Genomic DNA, 21,254 nt, shown 5'->3' with positions numbered 1-21,254 from the left:
TTCCAATTATCTGATAACACCCAGTTAGAGAGCCCCTAAGCACGCTGTGCTCAATAATTAGTAACAGCTTTGATCCAAACTTGGACTTATGAACTTAGGACTGAAAAATTGAATTTCAGAGTTGAGTAACAGTGATATAAAGGTTGCATTTGAAATTGTGACAACAAGAACACTGGTAAAACTGAAAATCATTGGATATCAAGATGAATATACTAAAGTGGTTGATGTCACACTGCACACAAAAGGAAAATATTTAGTTATTGGGTCAGTCCCTCCTTCACTGCTGTAACATGTGCACCGTTTACACAAAGCACTGCAGTTTCTCCCTGTGGCTGGTCCAACAGAACCAGTGAGTTTCTACCAGTAAGAGCAGTAGGTGCCTGGATTGGAGAGCGTGCCTTATGAGAATACGTTGAGCGAACTTGGCCTTTTCTCCTTGGAGCGATGGAGGACGATAGGTGACCTGATAGACGCGTGTAAGATGATGAGGGGCATTGATCTTGTGGATAGTCAGAGGCTTTTTCCCAGGGCTGAAATGACTAACATGAGGGGGCATAGTTTTAAGGTGCTTGGAAGTAGGTACAGAGGGGATGTCAGGGGTAAGTTTTTCACACAGAGAGTAGTGACTGCATGGAATGTATTGCTGGCGACAGCAGTGGGGGTGGATGCATTAGGGTCTTTTAACAGACTCATAGATAGGTACATGGAGCTCAGAAAAATAAAGGGCTATACGGTAGGGAAATTTTAGGCAGTTTCTAGAGTAGGTCACATGGTCGGCGCAACATTGTGGGCAGAGGGGCTTGTAATGTGCTGTAAGTTTCTGCGTTCTATGTGTGTGGTAACTCAATAATGCAAATTTCCGACAAGGTTGCCCTGGCTTGGAAATGTAGCACGGTTCCTTCATTGGTGACTCTCACTGCCAGAGCTCTCTCCCAGACAGCTCAGTGATGGGGCTTCCGCAGAAGGGCAGCGGCAGCTCACAGCTTCCATCTGGAGGATATTTCGGAATGTGCATGAAATCCAGGCCCTGCCACACGCTAAAAATAAATTTGAAAAAATGTATAATGCTAGATTTTCTGGGCCAATAATCATTGTTTATCGTTCTACCTACTTGTAACCCATTCTTCTTTAAAATAGACCTTTTGCTGCTTTGTGTGTGTTGTCCATTACATTGGTTTTTACGACACCCTAAATTACTTCCAGGTTTCCTGTGGAAGGTAATACTGTTTAAGCAAGAAATAATCCTTTCTGAACGATGGAAAATGTTCAACTCTCATTTGTCTTGTGAATGTAACTACAATACTTTAAGTCATGTACTTCATTTGGAATAAAGTGCATTGAGTTTTTTATGCTGTGCGTGCATAATGGACTAAGAGTATTTAGTAACTAGAGCAGCATTTGGGTATTGATTCTCTGGTTTCATCAGGTTTCAGTGGACAAATACCTTAATGACTATTCATGTTGCTGTTGTTGTTATGTCATTGCTATTTACAATCTGCTTTTGAGTGCTTCTCTATCACCTGAAAGGAAGTTTGGTTGATGGATGTGAAGTTACACATTATTAGCAACATTAATATTTAACAAAGAAATGAGCAGCATTCTATAATGTAGCTGACTTGATTAACATCAGACCATTAGCTGGATGACTGTCAGGGGAAATGGAAATCTGAATAGGCAGTTAGCACAGAGCATCCCTGTGGCCATACTGTTGTGGGGGCGACCTCCCAGGGGAATGGCACAGAGATCGGGTTACTGGCACTGAACGTAGGTCCATGGTGCAGAAGGGAAAGAGGGAGAAGAGGGGAGCAGTAGTGATAAGGGATTCAATATTCAGGGAAACAGACAGGAGATTCTGTGGGCGTGAGCGGGATACCTGAATGGTATGTTACCTCCCAGCTGCCAGGGTCACGGACATCTCGGATCGTGTCCACAACATTTTGGAGAAGGAGGGAGAGCAGCCAGATGTCTTAGTACATATTGGTACCAATGACATAGGAAGGAAAAGCAAAGAGGTCCAGAAAAGAGAATTTAGAGAGCTAGGTAGAAAGCTGAGAAGTATGACCTCCTGAGTCATAATGTCTGGATTGCTGCCTGTGCTGTGCATCAGTGAGGGTAGAAACAGGATGATTTGGCAGATTAATGTGTGGCTGAGAAACTGGGGCAGAGGGCAGGGCTTCAGGATCTTGGATCATTGGGATCTCTTCTGGAGGAGGTATGACTTAATTCAAAAATGATGGGTTGCACCTGAATCCGAGGGGAACCAACATTCTCGCAGTCAGGTTTGTTAGAGCTGTTTGGGAGGGTTTAAACTAATTTGGCCGGGGGATGGGAACCAGAGTAAAGGGTCTCAGGAAAGGACAGATGGTAAAAAAGCAAAGATAGCATACAGTCAGACTGTTAGGAAGGGCAGGCAGATGATAGGACATAATTGCAGCCAGCAGGGTGAGTACAAGTGCATTAGGGATGCAGAGTCAAAAAGGGTAGCAAATGCAGCACTAAAAGTGTTATATCTCAATGCACGGAGTATAAGAAATAAGGTGGATGATCTTGTTGCACTATTACAGATAGTCGGGTATGATGTTTTGGCCATCACTGAATCATGACTGAAGGATGGTTGTAGTTGGGAGCTAAATGTCCAAGGTTACACGTTGTATCAAAGAGTTAGGAAGATAGACAGAGGGGGTAGCGTGGCTCTGCTGGTAAGGAATGGCTTCAAATTGGTAGAAAGATGTGACAGGATCGGAAGATGTTGATCCTTGTGGGTTGAATTAAGAAACTGCAAGGGTAAAAGGACCCTGATGGCAGTTATATACAGGCCTCCTAACAGTAGCTGGGATGTGAACCACGGATTAATACAGGAAATTGAAAAGGCGTGTCAAAAGGGCAATGTTATGATTGTGACAGGAGATTTAAACATGTAGGTTGATTGGGAAAATCCGGTTGGAAATGAATCTCGAGAGAGTGAGTCTATCGAATGCCTACAACCTTTTTAGAGCAGTTTGTCGTTGAGTCTACTAGGAGGTCAGCTATATTGGATTGGGTGCTATGTAATGAACGGGAAGTGATTAGGGAGCTTAAGGTGAAAGAGCCTTTAGGAGGTGGTGATCACAACATGATTGAGTTCAGCTTGAAATTTGATAAGGAGAAAGTAAAGTCTGATGTTAGCAGTATTTCAGTGGAGAAAAGGAAATTACAGTAGTATGAGAAAATAAGTTGGAAGAAGATGCTGGCAGGAATGACAGCAGAGCAGCAATGGCATGTGTTTCTTGGGAAAATGAGGAAGGTGCAGGATAGGTGTATTCCAAAATTGAAGAAATAGTCAAATTGCAAAATAGTAGAACCTCAGCTGACAGGGGAAGTCAAAGCTAATGTAAAAGCAAAAGAGAGGGTATAGAACAAAGCAAAAATTAGTTTGAAGACAGAGGATTGGGAAAGTTTTTAAAACCTACAGAGAGCAACTTAAAAGAATCATTTGGAGGGAAAAGATGAACTATGAAAGCAAGCTAGCAAACAATATCAAAGTGGATAGTAAAAGCTTTTTCAAGAATGTGAAAAATGAAAGAGAAATGACAATGGATATAGGAGCACTGGAAAATGAGGCCAGAGAAATAATAACGGGGGACAAGGAGATGGTAGATGAACGAAATGAGTATTTTGCATCAATCTTCACTGTGAAGACACTAGCAGTGTGCCAGATGTGTGGGGGAAGAGAAGTGAGTGCAGTTACCATTACAAGGGAAAAGGTGTTCAAAAAGCTGAAAGACCTAAGGGTACAAAAGTAACCTGGACCAGATGAACTGCACTCTAGGGTTCTGAAAGAGGTAGTAGTAGAGATTGTAGAGGCATTAGTAATGATCTTTCAAAAATCATTGGACTCTGACATCGTGCCAGAGGACTGGAAAATTGCAAATGTCACTCCACTCCTTAAGAAAGGAGGAAGACAGCCGAAAGTAAATTATAGACCAGTTAGCATGACCTCAATGTTTGGGAAGATGCTGGAGTCAATTGTTAAGGATGAGGTTATGGAGTACTTGGTGACACAGGACAAGATAGGGCAATATCAGAATGGTTTCCTTAAGGGAAAATCTTGCCTGACGAATCTGTTGGAATTCTTTGGATAGATAAAGGGGATGCAGTGGATGTTGAATATTTAGACTTTCAGAAGGCCTTTGACAAGGTGACATACATGAGGCTGCTTACTAAGTTAAGAGCCCATAGTGTTACAGGAATGATTAGAGCATTGACTGATTGGTAGGAAGCAGCAGGTGGGAGTTAAAGGATCCTTTTCTGGTTGGCTGCCAATGACTAGTGGTGTTCCGCAGGGGTCAGTGTTGGGACTGCTTCTTTTTATGCTGTATGATGGAATAGATGGCTTTGTTGCCAAGTTTGCAGATGATACAAAGATTGGTGGAGGGGCAGGTAGTGTTGAGGAAACAGGAAGGCTGCAGAAGGACTTAGATGGATTGGGAGAACGGGCAAGAAAGTGGCAAATGAAATACAATGTTGGAAAACGCATGGTTGGAAAATGCACTTTGGTAATAGAAATAAATGTGCAGACTATTTTCCAAACAGGGAGAAAATCCAAAAATCTGAGATGCAAAGGGACTTGGGAGTCCTTGTGCAGAACACCCTAAAGGTTAACTTGCAGGTAGAGTTGGTTGTGAAGGCAAATACAGTGTTAGCATTCATTTCAAGAGGTCTTGAATACAAGAGCAGGGGTGTGATGCCGAGGCTCTATAAGGCCCTGGTGAGGCTACACCTTGAGTATTATGGACAGTTTTGGGCTCCTCATCTAAGAAAAGATGTGTCGGCATTAGAGAGGGTTTAGAGGAAGTTTACGGGATGATTCTGGGAATGAAAGGGTTATCATATCAGGTACATTTGATAGCTCTGGGTCTGTACTCGCTGAAGTTTAGAGGGATGAGGAGTGATCGCATTGAAACCTTTTGAATGTTGAAAGGCGTAGACAGAGTAGATGTGAAAAGGGATGTTTCCCATGGTGGGGGGGGGGGTGTCGAGGACAAGAGGGCACAACCTCAGAATAGCGGAGCATCCATTTGAAACAGAGATACGAATAAATTTCTCTAGCCAGGGTGTGGTGAATTTGTGGAATTTATTACCACAGGTAGCTGTGGAGGCCAGGTCATTGGATGTATTTAAGGCAGAGCTCAATAATTTCTTGATCAGACATGGCAGCAATGGTTACAGGGAGAAGATCAGGGAGTGCGGCTGAGGAGGAGAAAAGGGATCAGACGTGATTAATGGCGGAGCGGACTAGATGGGCCAAATGGCCTAATTCTGCTCCTATGTCTTATGGTCTTATAAGCAGTGGACGCTTGCTGAATATACCTCGTTATATCCTCTAGTTTTTGATAAAACTTTTTAAATACTGAAATTTCCATAGGTCGGTGTATTTATAGAACAGTGAATGTCATTTATATTGGGCTGCTTGCTAAGGAAAAATGTTGCTAACAGCTCAAAACTCAAAAGTACATGAATCAGCAAGCTAAAAAATTGCTTTACAAAATGCAATGCCAGCAAGGTATAGTGCATTTGTTACTAAATTGATATATCTGAGGCTGCTAATAGATAGCTGCTGTGGAAAATCTGAGCTTAACATTTAGGTATATCTGGGGAATTCTTCAGAAGAAACCGAGGCACATTGTGAGGATTCAAGAGGAACTTTTTTGCTTCTAGTTATGCTGGTGCCAACTCTGTGTGTGCTGAAAAGGTAAATTCATCTTCAGTTGCTCATTCTAAGTGCATGCAATTGCATTTATCTACACATTTGATTCCATATTTCCAGCAGTTGCCACGTTCACATGTTCTTAACTCTCGAGAATTTTTACTCTAGGTGTCTGAAATTTCCATTCTCCAGCTTTAACCAGCCTTTGCATAAATGTGTTTTTAAAAAATCACATTAATTATTTTTACATACACAGCAAAATGATGAAATAGATTTCATGAATAATTTTAATGTATGTGATTTTATTTCTAAGCTTGTTTTGGAGTGGTTAACGTTGGTTTGCTAGGGGAAAACTACATCTCCAAATACCTGATTGATGTAGTGTCCTTCAAAGCCAAATTTGCTCTTCAAGCACACTATTTATATATGTAAAAAAAATAGTTACTGCCCCAGTTCACTTCCTGAACTGTGCTCGTCTGGGCTCAAAAGTAGATTGCTGAAAATGAATCCCCTTCATCACCTTCCAGCTATGCAATGTGGATGTCAGGTGAGGGTCAGATTCATTTGCAAAGCAGTTATAGACAAATAACTCACGTCATCAGTTTTCAAGTTAATGCATGTACATTTACTGTTTGCTCAAAAATTTCACTGGTACTCTTGAATCCATATGACAATAAAAGCCTATGCCTACAATTCCAATGTATGCACCACAGTATACCATAAAGGTGCAAGTTCTGGTCTCCAGTGTCAGTTTTGGTTATTGGTCCACCACATAAAACTTCAAGGGCCAAAGTTACAGACAGAGAGTATTGGAATCCTTGATTTTTAGGGGGTATTATTAGGATGACTTTGGAATCTGGAGCAGTGATGTAGTAGATTATTTGTGAGAGGTAGTGGCAGAACAGGTACCTGCTAACAGATTGCTTGAGGGGATAAGCGGAATAAGGGAGACGGAAGACAGTAGATTGCTTGGGATTAAGAGGGGATGGAGCAATATGCTGCATGTTAGGAGACATGCCACATTAGTAGAATTAGATGATTCCACATATGGTCCTGGCATCTACGCCAGGACCACCAGACTAAAATCAGGTACTTTCCCCAAGCAGTAAGCTTTTTTATATATTTATCTTTATCATGTTTTTTATAATTGTGTTCTCTATCATATTGTGTTTCTTTTTGTGCTGCATCATTTCTGGAGTAACAATTATTTCATACACCTTTATGGTGTGTACTGAAGTTGATATTAAACAATCTTAATTTACAGACCCTCAGTACAAAGGTGTTATGCACGGTCATGTGTTCAAGGCATGTGGAAAATGTTGTCAGAATGGCAGCCTGGAATAGGGTGGGTTGTTGTGATGTGAAAGAAAGCTCCAATAATGGGTAATATTTTCCTTATCAGTCTTTTACCAATGTAGTAACAATCTTTGAACTACGAACATATGCTGTGGATAAAGGGAAATAAGTGGAGATTAACTGTACATTTCTAAAAACATTTGGTAAAATGCCACGACTAAGACTGTTGCTGAAAATGAGAGATCATGGAGTAAGAGGTAATGTATTGATGAGGATAGAAGATTGGGTGGCTAATTTGAAACAAAGAATAAGCATAAATGGGTCTTTTTGTGGCTGGCAAGATGTAATGTGGTGTGCCATAGGGCTCAGTTTGGAGGCTTCAGTGTTCATCTGATTGACTTGGAAGATGGGACTCAAGTTGCTATGGTTGCTAAATTAGCAGATAGATAGAAAGGAAAGTAAGTTGTGAAGCAGATATAAAGAGGTTGCAAAGAGTGATATATAACTTGAATGAGTGAAGAAAAGACCTGGCAAAAGGAATATTATGTGGGGGGGGGGGGAGGAAAATAGTCTATTTGGCAAGAAAAGTGAAAAAAGGCACATCCTAAATAATGAGAGGATGTTGAGGGATCAGACTGTTCTGCATGATTCACAAAAGGCGACTGAGTAATTAGAAAAGGTAAAAAAAAGTATTGTCAATTACAAGTGGAATTGACTTTAAAAACAAAGAAGTTATATTTCAGTTACATGGGATGTGGGTGAGATCACACCAGAGTCTGGGTACAGTATTAGTCTCTTTATTTACAGAAGCATTCCGACATTGGATGCAGTTCAGAGAAGGTTTAGTAGATTGATTCCAGGAATGGGTAGTTTGTCTTCTGGTATTAGCTAGAATTTGGAAAAGTGTGAGGAGACTTGATTGAAAACTGAAAGATCCTGAAGGGTCTTGACAGCATGGATGCGCAGAGAATATTTCAGTTGTTGGAGAAATAGAACTTTTGATCCATTTGGGATAAAGATGTGGCACAGTTCTCTTTGAGGGTCATGAGTCTTAAGAGATAGACAAATGCTTGATCAGCAAATGGGTGAAAGGTTACGAGGGCTTGGCAGTAATGTGATTATGATCAGATCAACCATGGTCTTATTGACTGTCAGGGTGAGCTTGTAGGGCCTGTGTAGCCTACTCCTGCACTTAAGTGATTTGTATCTGGTATGTTTCTCATCTTGTTCCTGTGATATGATGACCATGTTATTCAAGCATACACAGTACCAGGACACAGAAGTCTACATTTTCCTGCGGTGCTCAACAAAGGTATTATCCTATGCCTCTCCAGTGTTGAAATTGCATTGGTTTACAAGCGGGTCAGGTGACAAATGCCGGGCTTAATTTTCAAGTGGTGCAAAATGACCTGGGATGATTGTCACTCTGTTTCACTGAGAATAAAATCTATTTTGTGTTTAAATTAATTCATCTTAAGTACTTTAGATTCAAAACCACTTGGAAATAAGGAGAATAAAAGAGAAGAGAAAAGAGATTAAAGCAGTGATAACCAAGACGGAAGTAAACTTTTAAAAAAAAGTAACCTCATTATCCAAGCAAGTTGTAAAAGATATTTAACCTTACTTTCTTCTTTCTCCACAGGGCAGAAATCGTATTGGGGAACATTATCAAGAAGAAAGGATGGAGGTAATCTTACAGCTATGAGAACACATTGGAAATTATCCACACTCACAACACGCTGGAGGAACTCAGCAGGTCGGGCAGCATCCATGGAAAAGATCGGTCGACGTTTCGGGCCGGAACCTGACGAAAGGTTCCAGCCCGAAACGTCGACCGATCTTTTCCACGGATGCTGCCCAACCTGCTGAGTTCCTCCAGCGTGTTGTGAATGTTGCTTTGACCCCAGCATCTGCAGATTATTTTGTGTTTGGAAATTATCCACAAATAGTTCCATGGCATTACTGTACAACTTAACATTTAGGACTTGCATTGCTCGTGTCACATGTTCTCTAAGAGTAATGTTTGTAGCAGAAATGACATTTTTTTGCCAAACTGACATTGGAAAATTGGATAAAGGAAGCCAAGTTAAATATTTTCAACAGTACTATTTGTTTAATGTAGTTTGAGAAGAAATTATCCATGCCATAACAAAATTAAGTAACATTTCAAAAAAATAGAAAAAGGCTGTCACTGAATTGATTCTTTTGTATGGCTGATTCTGGTATAATGCATGTTTCCATAGCATAAATTGGTTATAATGGATGAAAGAACATTATTTGCATTACACCAACCACATTAGTTAGTTACAGTGCAGTCACGACTGAGAAAATCTGCAGCCTACTCCGCTACTATAGAGTGACTTTCTCAAGTGCATGCTTTCTTAGGAACATAACTTGTGTGTTATAGCACGACTACCTGTATTGAATGTGTGCTCCATGTGAATGTTTTAAACCATTTTAAGTCCTCTTGTAGAATGCGCATCAATAATGTTCTGATTTAGTAACAGACTATGAAAAAAAAACAGAAATGAAAGCATGCCCTCCATTGATGAAGGAAACCTGCCCTCTTATTACTTAGATTTATTGCGTCAAATCATATGCATAATGTCACCACATAACACAAACTCTGTTTTTAATCTTGGACAGCTGCTCCTTTTCAAGTATTCCCTGTATATTTTTCAGTCAGGAACATTGGCGATGAGCAAACTTCTTGAACTGCTCGGAAGAACTCATAGATTTGAGGGATGAAGTTGTGATGACCTTGGAAAGATGTTAGACACTGCAGCCACAGTGGGAAGAACAAATGTTTAACGAATGGAATGCTAATCAATTTGGCTACTTTGTCCTGGGTGGTGCAAAGTTTCTTAAATTAACTATATGCGAGCGCAGGATCTTTCATTTTCTGAGGAGTTGTGAATGGAATTGATTATTGTACAATCATCAACAAATGCTGCCTTTTCTGAACCTATGGAGAAAGAAGAATCAATGATGAAGCTTTTGGTGACTGGGCAAGGACAGTGGCTTGGGGAAGACTGAACAAAATGTTTTACTGCTGGAATGATTGGCATCCAACAATCTTCCTTTATGTGACGTGCAACTGTAGTTGTTAGAGTGTATTCTGTTGAATTCATTACCAGAGCTCCAGGACTCATCGAATGCTGCCATGATGTCAGGGTCAGCCACTCTCCTCTCATCTGTGGAATTCGGTTTTTTAGTTCAGGGCTGTAATGAGGTTAGGAGCTGAAGAGTTGGGATGAAAACCCAAACTGGATTTAGACTATTATTAAGTCCCATTTAATTGCAGAATTGATGGCACCTTCTATCATTCTGCTGCTGATTGTAATGCATGCCCAGAGGGTCATAAATATAGAACAACCTGCAACTAATCTTCACTGTTGAGACCTTTGCAGTAATCTTTTGCGCTGTGGCACAAGAAAATGTCAAATAATATCTTAGATTGTCTGACTTAAACCCAAATGTCCTTTGCTGTATTGTATGAACACCCCAGTAGTTTAAGTTTACAACACTGTACATGTCAAATAGACTAAACCATTTACCAACATTTTCTCTCTCATTACAGACGTTCAAGTCTTGTCATCACAACCAAAATCTTCTGGGGTGGAAAGTATGTAACCAGATATTTGAGTATGCTTTAATGATTCAAACTGCTGTCTTTGAATAAATGTAAACAATATCTAACCAATGTTTATTTGCTAAGTAAACTTTAACTAATACTGTTTTTTTGTAGGGCGGAGACTGAGAGAGGACTCTCCAGAAAGCACATTATAGAAGGTAGCGTGTCATGCTGGTATAAAAAAATTGTGACTTAATAATTGGTTCAGAGCCTTCTTGTAAAGCAGCTATTTAAGGAAAACATGTTAAAAGTGTTCATGATAACATCAGCAATTTTACTAACATCAAGAGAAGCATATAGAAACTGAAAACTGCTTTAAGCAGATATCCCATGTTTCAAACGAGGGAAAAGTGAAAAAGACTAAGGATATGGTCATCAACATTAAAGCACATACTTAATTGCTCTTAAGAAGGTGGTTCTGAACTCTCCTTAATTTCACTGTATCTGAATTCTGGAACTTTCTACCCAATAGCATTATGGGAAAGTTTTCAATAGAACTGTGGCAAGAAGGAATGAAGGAAGACGATTGTTTTTCCGAGCCTTGATGGGGTGCAAATAGGAGGGCAGCCTGCTGGTGGCGGTGTTTCCTTGCATCTGCTTTCCTTGTTATCCTCAGTGGTGGTGTTACAGGTTTGGGAGTTGCAGTCAGAATGGCCCAGGTAAAAAGTGTATTTTGTCGATGGTGTACAATGCAACCACTAACAAAAGCAGTGAATAGGGTAGTTGATTCCAATTAAATAGGCTGGGTTATTTCAGGTAGATGAGCTGCCAATGTTGGATTTGTATTCACCTGGCCATCTGGAGACCACGCCAGACTCCTCATGGCATTTGGTCTTTAGATTATGTAAAAATCAGACAGTGAATCACTGTCAACAAGGTGCTAAGACTCTAACTTGATCTTGTAGTTACAACCCTTATGCAGCTGATCAAATTAAGTTTCTGATCAATGAAGATTCCAAGGGGGGACATTTAGTTGTGGTAATGCTGATGGGTGGCTAGACTCTAATGTGTAAGTTTAACACGTATCTGCATTAAACTCAAATGTAGTTGGTGTAGACTCAATGGTGAGATACTATTATATATATCTTAAAGAGATGACTGATTTGTGTGTCGTGCTGTGCTAAGTAAATGATGCTGCCACTTCCTCAGTTGACAAAATATGAAGCTTTTGGTACGGACCTCATTAGATAATCCAGAGCAACACACACAAAATGCTGGAGGAACTCAGCAGGTCAGTTAACAACTATGGGGAGGAATAAACAAGTTGACGTTTCTGGCCGACCCATTATCAGAACTGAAGAAAGTTCTTAGACTGAAACATTGACTGTTTATTCCTCTTCATAGATGCTGCTTGATCTGCTGAGTTCCTCCAGCATTTTGCATGTGTTTCTCTGGATCTCCAGCAGCTGCAGAATCTCTTGTGTTTATTATATAACTATTTATTGATTGATTGATTAAGACACAGCACAGAATAAGTTCTCCTGGCCCTTCAAGCCACGCCGCCCAGCCATCTCCCAACTTAATCCTAGACTAATCGCAGGACAGTTTACCATGAGCAATTAACCTCCTAACCGGCCTTTGGACTGTGGGAGGAAACCCACGCGATCACAGGGAGAACGTACAAGCTCCTTACGGGCAGTAGCGGGAATTGAACTCTGGGTCACCTATACTGTAAAGAGTTGTGCTCACCACTACGCTACTGTGCCACCCATTTCTACATGCCTATCTTAAATTTCCTTACAGAAATTAATTCTAACATAGTTGACTTGTTCCTGTTGTACAGCACTGCCACTTTATTCTGCCAGTTACACACTTTCTGAGCAGGATAAGTGTATAGCTTTGTTAATTGCGTCTGGTTTGAATGGATATTTGTACTCTGCATTGGCAGGACTGAAAGCCTCTCTTGAGCGGTTACAGTTGGAATACGTGGATGTGGTATTTGCAAACAGGCCAGACCCAAACACGCCCATGGAAGGTGAGTTTCATTATATAAGTAAAGATGTTAACACAAACATTTACTCTGTAGATTTTGAAAATGCACTCACCTAACATGCTGCCTCAATGAGAAACTTTCAGTAAAGGTCCAAGAAATATAGATTGGCATCTTTGAAATTGGATGGGGATTGGGATTGGTGTAGCATGAGACGGGTGAGCTCAATACCAGACTTCTGGCGACTAATAAATCCCTATTCTACCACCAATTTATTTTTCTTTCATACTATCCAAGTATATGTGTTAATCGATGTATCTGGCAATGTAATGAGTAGAACTTGTTTCTGCCTACACGTTTCAGGTGCTAGAAGCAAAGCGAACATGAGATGGTTTTTAAATGCAGCAGAGAGAGCTTGGGAAAAGCCTGAGAGTGAAATGTTTGGACACTCCTGATGCAATTCTTAATATGCATATCCTTAGATAACGCTTGTTCAGATTTATTAGAGGTGTTTACTTTTGAAATTTTCTAATGTCCCGCAACTTTAGGGGTGAGGCAATGGAAAATATACAGGTTATAGTTCCATAAAGAGAAGCTTAGAATAATGCAGTGGTAGAGAGTAGGATGGTGTATTGGGAGGGGTAGCAGTTTGACAGTGGCACGGCCAACAGTTATTTCCATTTCTAATCGCCCTTGAAGAGGTAGTCAGCATTCATTCACATAGAGGTACTTCCACTGTGCTATTGGGTAGAGCATTCTACAAATTAGACTCCACAACATTTAAAGAAAGCTGATGTGCAACTTGGAAAGGAATCTGCAGAGTGCTGGAGCTTGTTCCCCTTGGTTATTGCACACTTGGGGGGATCCTGGTGCAGTAGCTTGGGGGAATAAGAGCTGGGGACTTTGTAGGCCTTGCCCATTGTAGCCACATTGTGCCATTTCTCCTCCTGCTAAATGCAACTGCTGTCTAGGAAAAGTTCCTGCTAAATCCTCACTGCATCTAACTCTGCTTAACTTTTTTGAGGTGTGATTTTTTGGAACCAGATCCAATGCCTTTGAACCTGTTTTGCATTTACTAACGTGATACCCAAAAGAAGGAAGCATTGTTGATCTCAGCTAGGTTAGCAGTGGATAAGGGATGGTCCAGACAACCAGCGTTCCCATTCCTAGGGACAGAAACTGAAAATACAATCTGATTGGTTATCATACTTTACATAGATGAAAAGCCTATTATCAACTAGGTTGTTCAATTTTTGTACATGGTTACAGAGAGATAACTGTGGGATTTACCCCAGGACGAAGTCCACATCATTACAAAAGAAGGAAATTAGGGTGACCAGGATAAAACGCCTGTGAGTCTTCAGACCAGTTCTGCAGCTCCACATAAGGACTGATTTAAATAGAGTTTTGAAACATGGCTTCTATTTTGCAGTGTGTTCATTCCCTCCTCCTCTTCCACAATTTCTTCTCCCTCATCTCATATATAAAGATGGGCAGGATGTCCACCCTGAAAGTAGTATCTAGACTTCAGAGGATCACACTGGTGGAATGAAGTGATTTTCCATCCTTCATTAACTATTAACTCTGATTACCCTGTTCCAGATTCCAGTAGTTCTATTGAAAGTTGCTCCATTTCTGCTGAAATATGTTTGGTAGACATTTTGCAGATGGTTTTTGTTCATTTGTTTCTTCATAAAATCAAGTATATATGTAAGGGAATTGTGCTGTGTTGGATGGCTTAGGTAATACTGTTAACAAACTGCTATCACACTTTCAAATTGTCAGCTTTGTTTGGAGAATTATTGTAGTGAAAGTCCTTCACAGATCAGTACAGAAATGTTCTTATTTCAACCAGTCTGATACTGGTAGAATTGACTGCTGGTAGTACTATTGTGGCACCGCCATTAGAGTATAAGTGGTTTATAAAACAATGTCCCTTTTGTCATCCTACGTGAACTGCGAATGTGTCTGCTGGTTGAATGGACTAGGCTAACTTTCAATGGATGCCTGTCAAAAATTCTAGCTTTAAGGCTGTAATCTTAACTCCCATCACATGTAAAACGTGAAGTGGAACTACAGCTGTATCATTTGAACGTAGGCAGGCAAATTCATGGATCTGAAATGCAGCTGGGTGAGGATTTTGATTGCAGCTCACTAAGGCACATGATTTTCCATTAGAATGCAAGCAGTTCATTTGCAAGATGCCTTGCATTGTAAAGATGTACATTTTGCAATGAGAATTGGCTGGTGTGTGTTTCATATCACGTTGTTTTTGTACCTTCATACATTTCCCCCGGTGAAAGTATTATAAGGATTCACAGACTAATTACAACTTTGAGGAGAACTTCATGTGGTCATAATTCTCTCTAAACCAGCTAATGAAGATTAGATTAGGTTTAGCTTTGTGAGGAGATCCCATGATTCTGTGGAGGCTGTCATTAGGTATATTTAAACAAAAGTTGATCGGTTCTCAATTATTAAGGGTGTCAAAGGTTATAGGGAGAAGGCAGGAGAATGGGGTTGAGAGGGATAATTAATCAGCCATGATGAAATGGCAGAGCAGAATCTGATGGGCCGAATAGCCAAATTCTGCTTCTACGTCAAATGGTCGGGAACTTGTCCAAGTATTTTACAGTATGTCAATCAGGTCTTTGGAGCTAAAGCTCTGATTGCATTGTCTGGAGCGAGGTTAAAGTCCTGTCCCTTCTAATTCAGAGCTGAAATTGCTTAGCTGGCAAAGAACCATTCTATCCTTCAAAGTGAGTGTGCTACATCAGCTGTTCAGTGTTATCATTCTTTTCTTTTACTAAAAAGCTTCTTGTCAAATAATTAGAATTGATTGCCTCGTTTCAGTAGTTGAGCAACTCCGAATGTCATGTCTCCAGATGTAGTCAATATTTGAAGAGACAAATAATTGAAAAATAATGTTGTTATATCATTTTGGCTGGTTGACTTTTTCCAGAAATATTTTTTCATAATTCAAGTTCCCACGATATACAATACAACCTTCACAAACCCAAATGCATTTTTTTGGGGAATCTTAACAGCTTTGAATATCACATGTGTGACGAGTAACAAGTAGTTTTTATTTGAGGTTTTAGATTTTCCCCATTTTTAGTAATTTATTAATTCTGTTTTTCTTTACTTCTTACCATTGTATTTTCTCTAAATTTTCTTCAAAACCATCGGACATTATACTTTGAGATTCATACAAGGGAGACATGTATTGCCCCCTTCTTGGAAAAAAAATAACATTGAGTATACAATATATACAGCTCCTAACCTATGCTAGGTTAGCTGATGTTAAATTATTAACTTATAACAATTATTGTTGAATTAAAGACATTCAAATACATTCACTCTCACTCTCATTCCAGCAGGATTAGATCAGGAGCAGGCACTTAGTATGAATTCTTCAACTAATTGATCTAGGCCTAATCTGTGTGGGTAACTTGCTCACTTGATAAATGTTTTGAACCATTAGGGAACTAACAGAAGTATTTTCTATACTGTTTTTGTCTATGCATTACACTGTTTGATGCTACAAACTTGATTCTTGTCTCCAGGAATGTGATTTTTTTCACTTTGGCTCTACCAAGCAAATTTGGGAAGTATGGTACTTTGTGTGGACATTGGAAGGAAAGATTCATAAAAATTATCTATAGATGTAGATTTAAGGTGTCTCTTGAAAGGGAAAAAATAGGGAGGTTGTGAGTCAAGCAGAGAAGTTTAGACAGCAGGTGTCAGATTGCTGAAGGTTGTCTGCATTGGTGAAGAGAAAGGCACATCAGCAGGAGGCCATAAATTAGGGTTTCGGGTTATTTTGGTGATACATAATTATTTCTGAGACAATTAATCTAAATTTGTAGCTGATGTTTTACTTGCTGCCACTCCTGCTATGTTAATCATCTATTTCATGGTACATTTGTTCTTCCAGTTAATCTTGTCAAGTACATTAATTGGTACTACATTTAAAATTTAATCTATGTAGGTAAACAAAAGGGATACTGTCTTTTAAACAGCATTTTTGTACCTCAACTGATAAAATGCTCTATTTTTATTTTGAACTCATACTAATCAAACTTCTACAAGTTGAATGTATTTTATAGCATGTGTTTCTAATAAAGGCGAGCATTTCACAAGGCTACTGTTTTCTGAGCTGGGAAGTCATGTTTATATGTATGTATATGTAGAATTTAATTTTGCCTTTCCCATGCCCTAAATTCTGCAATGTAATGTGCCTTCAGCTATAAACTCTGGTTTCTTTTAAATCTTTTTTTTATTACCAGGGGATCCATTTAGTTCTTCAAAGTCAAGAACATTCATCATTGAAGGTACACAGTACCCAAGAAATGAGTATTAATACTTAGCTGTTCCAAGGCATTTTATGGGACAGATTGTTCGTTCATTCTGCTCCTACTTCCTCCCTTTCACCCAGAGAAGTAACCTCCCCATAAAATGCAACTTATCTGACTTTTTAAAAACATCTTGCAAGTAAATAAAAATGATTCTGTCCTACCCTTTTTGCTTCTTACCTTTGAACATGTTTCTTATTTTTAAAGCGCCTCTATCACATTCCTAATCCATGCATGTTATAAAAATGCCAATCCATTAGGGTTTAGCACCTTGAGTTTCCATTGACTACGTGCTTTCAGGTTTGCCAGCATTTCATTTTGAATTCCTCTCATTCTGTGAGCAGGTGTGTCGCTTATGGTAATGTTATGTAGATAGAATTAACGTATTCTTAGAAATTTGTGTGCTTCACTTTGCAAGTCTTACTTCTAATTTTGATTGAAATTAAATTGAAAATCTCACAGCACCTTCAGTAAGTGTTTGCTTTGGCTGATTTTTGTTTTAATTAGTATTTGCGAGATGTTAGAATTCATTTTACTTTTTCTTAACATTGTGATCCTTCCCCCCCCCCCCCCCATTAACTTGCTCCTCAATTTTTTTTGGTTATACTTAATGGGAACGTGTAACGTGTAGGCTGTGACAGTTTTTAGTCTGCAACAATATATTGATAAAAATGAATCCCCGTTAGAGGCATCAGATAGCCTTGCCATTTCCCTTTGCTAAATGGCACAGGTCCGCTGATTAGAATGGGGATCAAGGAAGCTGTTGCAGTTGTATCTAAACTTGGGTAAGTATGAAACTACCAAACTGAAACCTGTTCTTTTGGTCACTTTGATTAAGCAGCAGGAGGTTTAGTTTATCTAAGTCAATCATACCTCATGCTAACATCACCTTGTAAACTAGTTGCCACTTAAAGGTTATGCATTCTCATTAGCAACTATTAAATGGTGCTGGTGCATTGACTCTAAAGATAATTAAACATTTATGCTTGAAGTGAACATATGATTCACTTTTCACCTTCCCACTTCTTCATTTCAGGATATCTAACAGTGATCTTTTTGCCTTTGGGTTACGTCAAATAAAGTTCAAAGTATAATTTATAATCAGAGTACATACATATCAGCACACACAACCCTGAGATTCTTTTTCTGCAGGCATACTCAGCCAATCTATAGAACAGTAACTGTAAACAGGATCAATGAAAGAGCAAGTAGAGCATAGAAGACAACAAACTGCAAATGCAAATATAAGTAAATAGCAATAAATAACGAGAGCATGAAATAACAAGGTTAAAAGTCCTTAAAGTGAGATCATTGATTGTGGAAACATCTCAATAGAAGAGTGTAGTTATCCTCTTTTGTTAAAGATCCTGATGGTTGAGGGGTAGTAACTGGTTTTGAACTTGATGGTGCGAATTCTGAGGCACTTGTACCTTCTACCTGATGACAATAATGAGGAAATCTGGGTGGTGAGCATCTTTGATGATGGATGCTACTTTTCTATGACAGCATTTCATGTAGATGCACTCAATGGTTGGGAGGGCTTTACCTGTGATGTACAGGGCCAAATCCACTACCTTTTGTAGGATTTTTAGTTCAAAGGCATTCCGTTCCCATACCAGGCTATAATGCAGCCAGTCAATATACTATCCATACATATCTGTAGAAGCTTGTCAATGTTTTTAATGTCATGCCAAATATCCACAGACTCCAAAGTAAGTAGAGGTGCTGCTGTGCTTTCTTTGCAATTACATTTATATGATGGGTCCAGGACGGGACCTCTGAGATAGTGACACTCAGGAATTTAAAGTTACTGACCCTCTCCAACTTTGATCCCCTGATGAGGACTGGTTCATGGACCTCTGGGGTTTCCCTTTCCTGAAGTCTACAATTAGTTCCTTGGTCTTGCTGACATTAAGTGAACGGTTGTTATGACATCACTCAGCCAGACTTTTAATCTCCCTCCTGTATGCTGATTCATCACCACCTTTGATACGTCTAGCTTGAGTAAAATGTAGGTGCTGCAGAATGACTAAGCACCTAGTGAATATGAAGCCATCAACCAGATTAACCCTTTACCAGTCTGCAATCATCTGATGATGTGACTGATATGGTGGAAACAATGGGAATCCTCAATCGTCAAATAAATGAAATGCAGCTCATTAGAGAGTGGGGGAGGGGTTAATACTGAATACAAGAATAGTTTTTTGTCAGCACTGATAACTGGCTATTTAACTAGGTAACAATGTTGTACTATTGCAGTTGAAGTATTAACTATATCCTGGAGACATCTAGTGTCACTAATCAATCTTGTTCCAATAGGCATGATCAAATCCACATAAAAATACATCAACCTAAGCAAAATAAATGAAAATAAAATTGATTCTGATTCCGATATGTGTGTAAAATAACCTGGATTTTATTCTACTTTCTGAATATCAGGTACTAGATTACAATAAATAGAAATGGTTTCCTAATATATTTTGTAATGTTATTCAAAGCTGGCTGATTGTTAACTTAATTCTAAGTAATTGTTCAAACCTATAAACCAATTTGTGACAATGAAGGGGTTTCAAGTCATTAAAAGTCATTTATTTAAGGGAATGGCAAGTTGTGGTCCTGAAGATAAAAGTGAATTTATGAATGAGTAGCTGAGCCATTCTGACCAGGAAGCGTCTATGTTTAATTCTGAATCTGCTGTCAGCTCACTTACCACAGTTAAGATCCAAAAACGGACCTCAGTGGTCTGGGAAGGGCACTACCCTGCTTGCCGACCATTAACCCCTGAAAGCAAATATGCAGCAAGACTGAATGGTCTAATTCTGCTCCTATCTCTGATGGACAGCCTTGAACCTGGTTGTGATGCTTTCCACAGCTGAACAATCTAAATCACTCTCTATTTAATATTGTCTAAAAGAATTTGAGGCTTGCCAATTTAAATATTATAATCAGAACCTAAATTTGCCATGAACACTTAATTCAGGACATGCCATTTAATACCTATTCAGCCATCTTTGGCCAGTGGTTTGCAATGGTGAAAGTGACCATTTAGTGCAGGTTTCATTGTAAATTCATAATTATTGCAATCTCTGCTATAGGTTATTTTAGTGATAGACTGGTACTTATTTCAGCAAAGTGGGTCTGGGAAAAAAATTACTGAAATCACCACTGCTGAACAATTTTACAATATTTACTTATCATTTAAACTTTCCTTGCAAATTTGCTGCAAGATTTATTGTAAGGAATTGTTCAGCTACCATGCAACTGCTTGATTCAGCTCCCCACCCTTACTGTGTAGTAGTAATGGTTATAGGATTCTGGAGTGAATGACTAACAGTAAGAAGGAATGAATAGAAAGGAACTGTATGAATATTATGTTCATCCATGCCAGTGTATTTGAGGGAGCTGACATTTTAGAACACTGGAACTAAGTACAACAGAAAGTGCAAGTCGAGAGAGAAACATACATTCATTGAAATATTGTCTATCGTTTAAATACAAAATTAAGGTTAGTGCTATAATAAATTACATTATTACTGTGCATTGTATATATTGACGATTACATTAAGACAGAATATGGATAGAGTTGATGTTGAATGATCAAGACCAGAATAAAGGTAACAAATGTGTTTAAATTAGAACAATTAGGAAAAAGCAACACACACAAAGTGCTGGAGGACCTCAGCAGGTCAGGCAGCATCTAAGGAAATGAATAAACGTCCAGTGTTTTGGGTTGAGACCCTTCATTAGAACTGGAAAGGAAGAAGCTAGAACAAGAAGGTGGAGTGGGGGGAGGAGTAGAAGCTAGAAGGTGATAGGTGGGAGTAGGAGGATGAAGTGAAGCTGGGAGATGATAGGTGAAAAGGTAAAGAGCTGAAGAAAAAGGAATCTGACAGGACAGGAGCAGACTATGTGAGGAAGGGAAGGAGGGGCATCAGGGAAGATGATAGGCAAGGAGAAGAGAAGAGGTAAGAGACAACCCAGAAAAGGGAAGGGGGAAGAGAGAAAAATGTAGAAAGAGTAGTTAAAGCATAAAGTTTGATATAAAGACTTAATAGCATGAAGAAATAAAGATGTTGTGATTGAAGAGGACAAAATTCAGTTCAGCAGAATGGTATCTCTTCTAAACTAACTGGCAGGAATGTCAGCAAATAGGTCAATAGTGGAAAATTTTTGAATATAAGATTGATCAAGTACATACATTTCAGCAGATACAAAGAACTGCACCAAAGATTTGGGTTTCTTCAATAAATACATAAAATCCAAACTTAGGCTTAAAATGAGACGTGTGATAAATATGGGTTAAACAACAATGATCATGAGGAATAAAGATGGTGTAGGGAGATGAAACAGGAA

General features: G+C 39.2%; 1 protein-coding gene across 6 annotated transcripts in view; it reads left to right on the top strand.

The window, feature by feature from the left end:
* kcnab2a (potassium voltage-gated channel subfamily A regulatory beta subunit 2a) overlaps positions 1 to 21,254 on the top strand; it is a 293,607-nt gene that overhangs the window by 242,675 nt on the left and 29,678 nt on the right. For all 6 annotated transcript variants that reach the window (XM_072244814.1, XM_072244817.1, XM_072244816.1 and 3 more), the window contains 4 exons: positions 8,625 to 8,669; positions 10,563 to 10,607; positions 10,731 to 10,774; positions 12,505 to 12,591. In XM_072244814.1, the coding sequence (XP_072100915.1) occupies positions 8,625 to 8,669; positions 10,563 to 10,607; positions 10,731 to 10,774; positions 12,505 to 12,591 (221 nt within the window). The remainder of the gene's footprint in view (positions 1 to 8,624; positions 8,670 to 10,562; positions 10,608 to 10,730; positions 10,775 to 12,504; positions 12,592 to 21,254) is intronic.

The sequence above is a fragment of the Mobula birostris genome, chromosome 27 (assembly GCF_030028105.1).
Source record: "Mobula birostris isolate sMobBir1 chromosome 27, sMobBir1.hap1, whole genome shotgun sequence".
In the NCBI taxonomy this organism is placed as follows: domain Eukaryota; kingdom Metazoa; phylum Chordata; class Chondrichthyes; order Myliobatiformes; family Myliobatidae; genus Mobula; species Mobula birostris.
The sequence above is the reverse complement of the archived record's forward strand: the minus strand, read 5'-3'. Positions and strand labels throughout refer to the sequence as shown.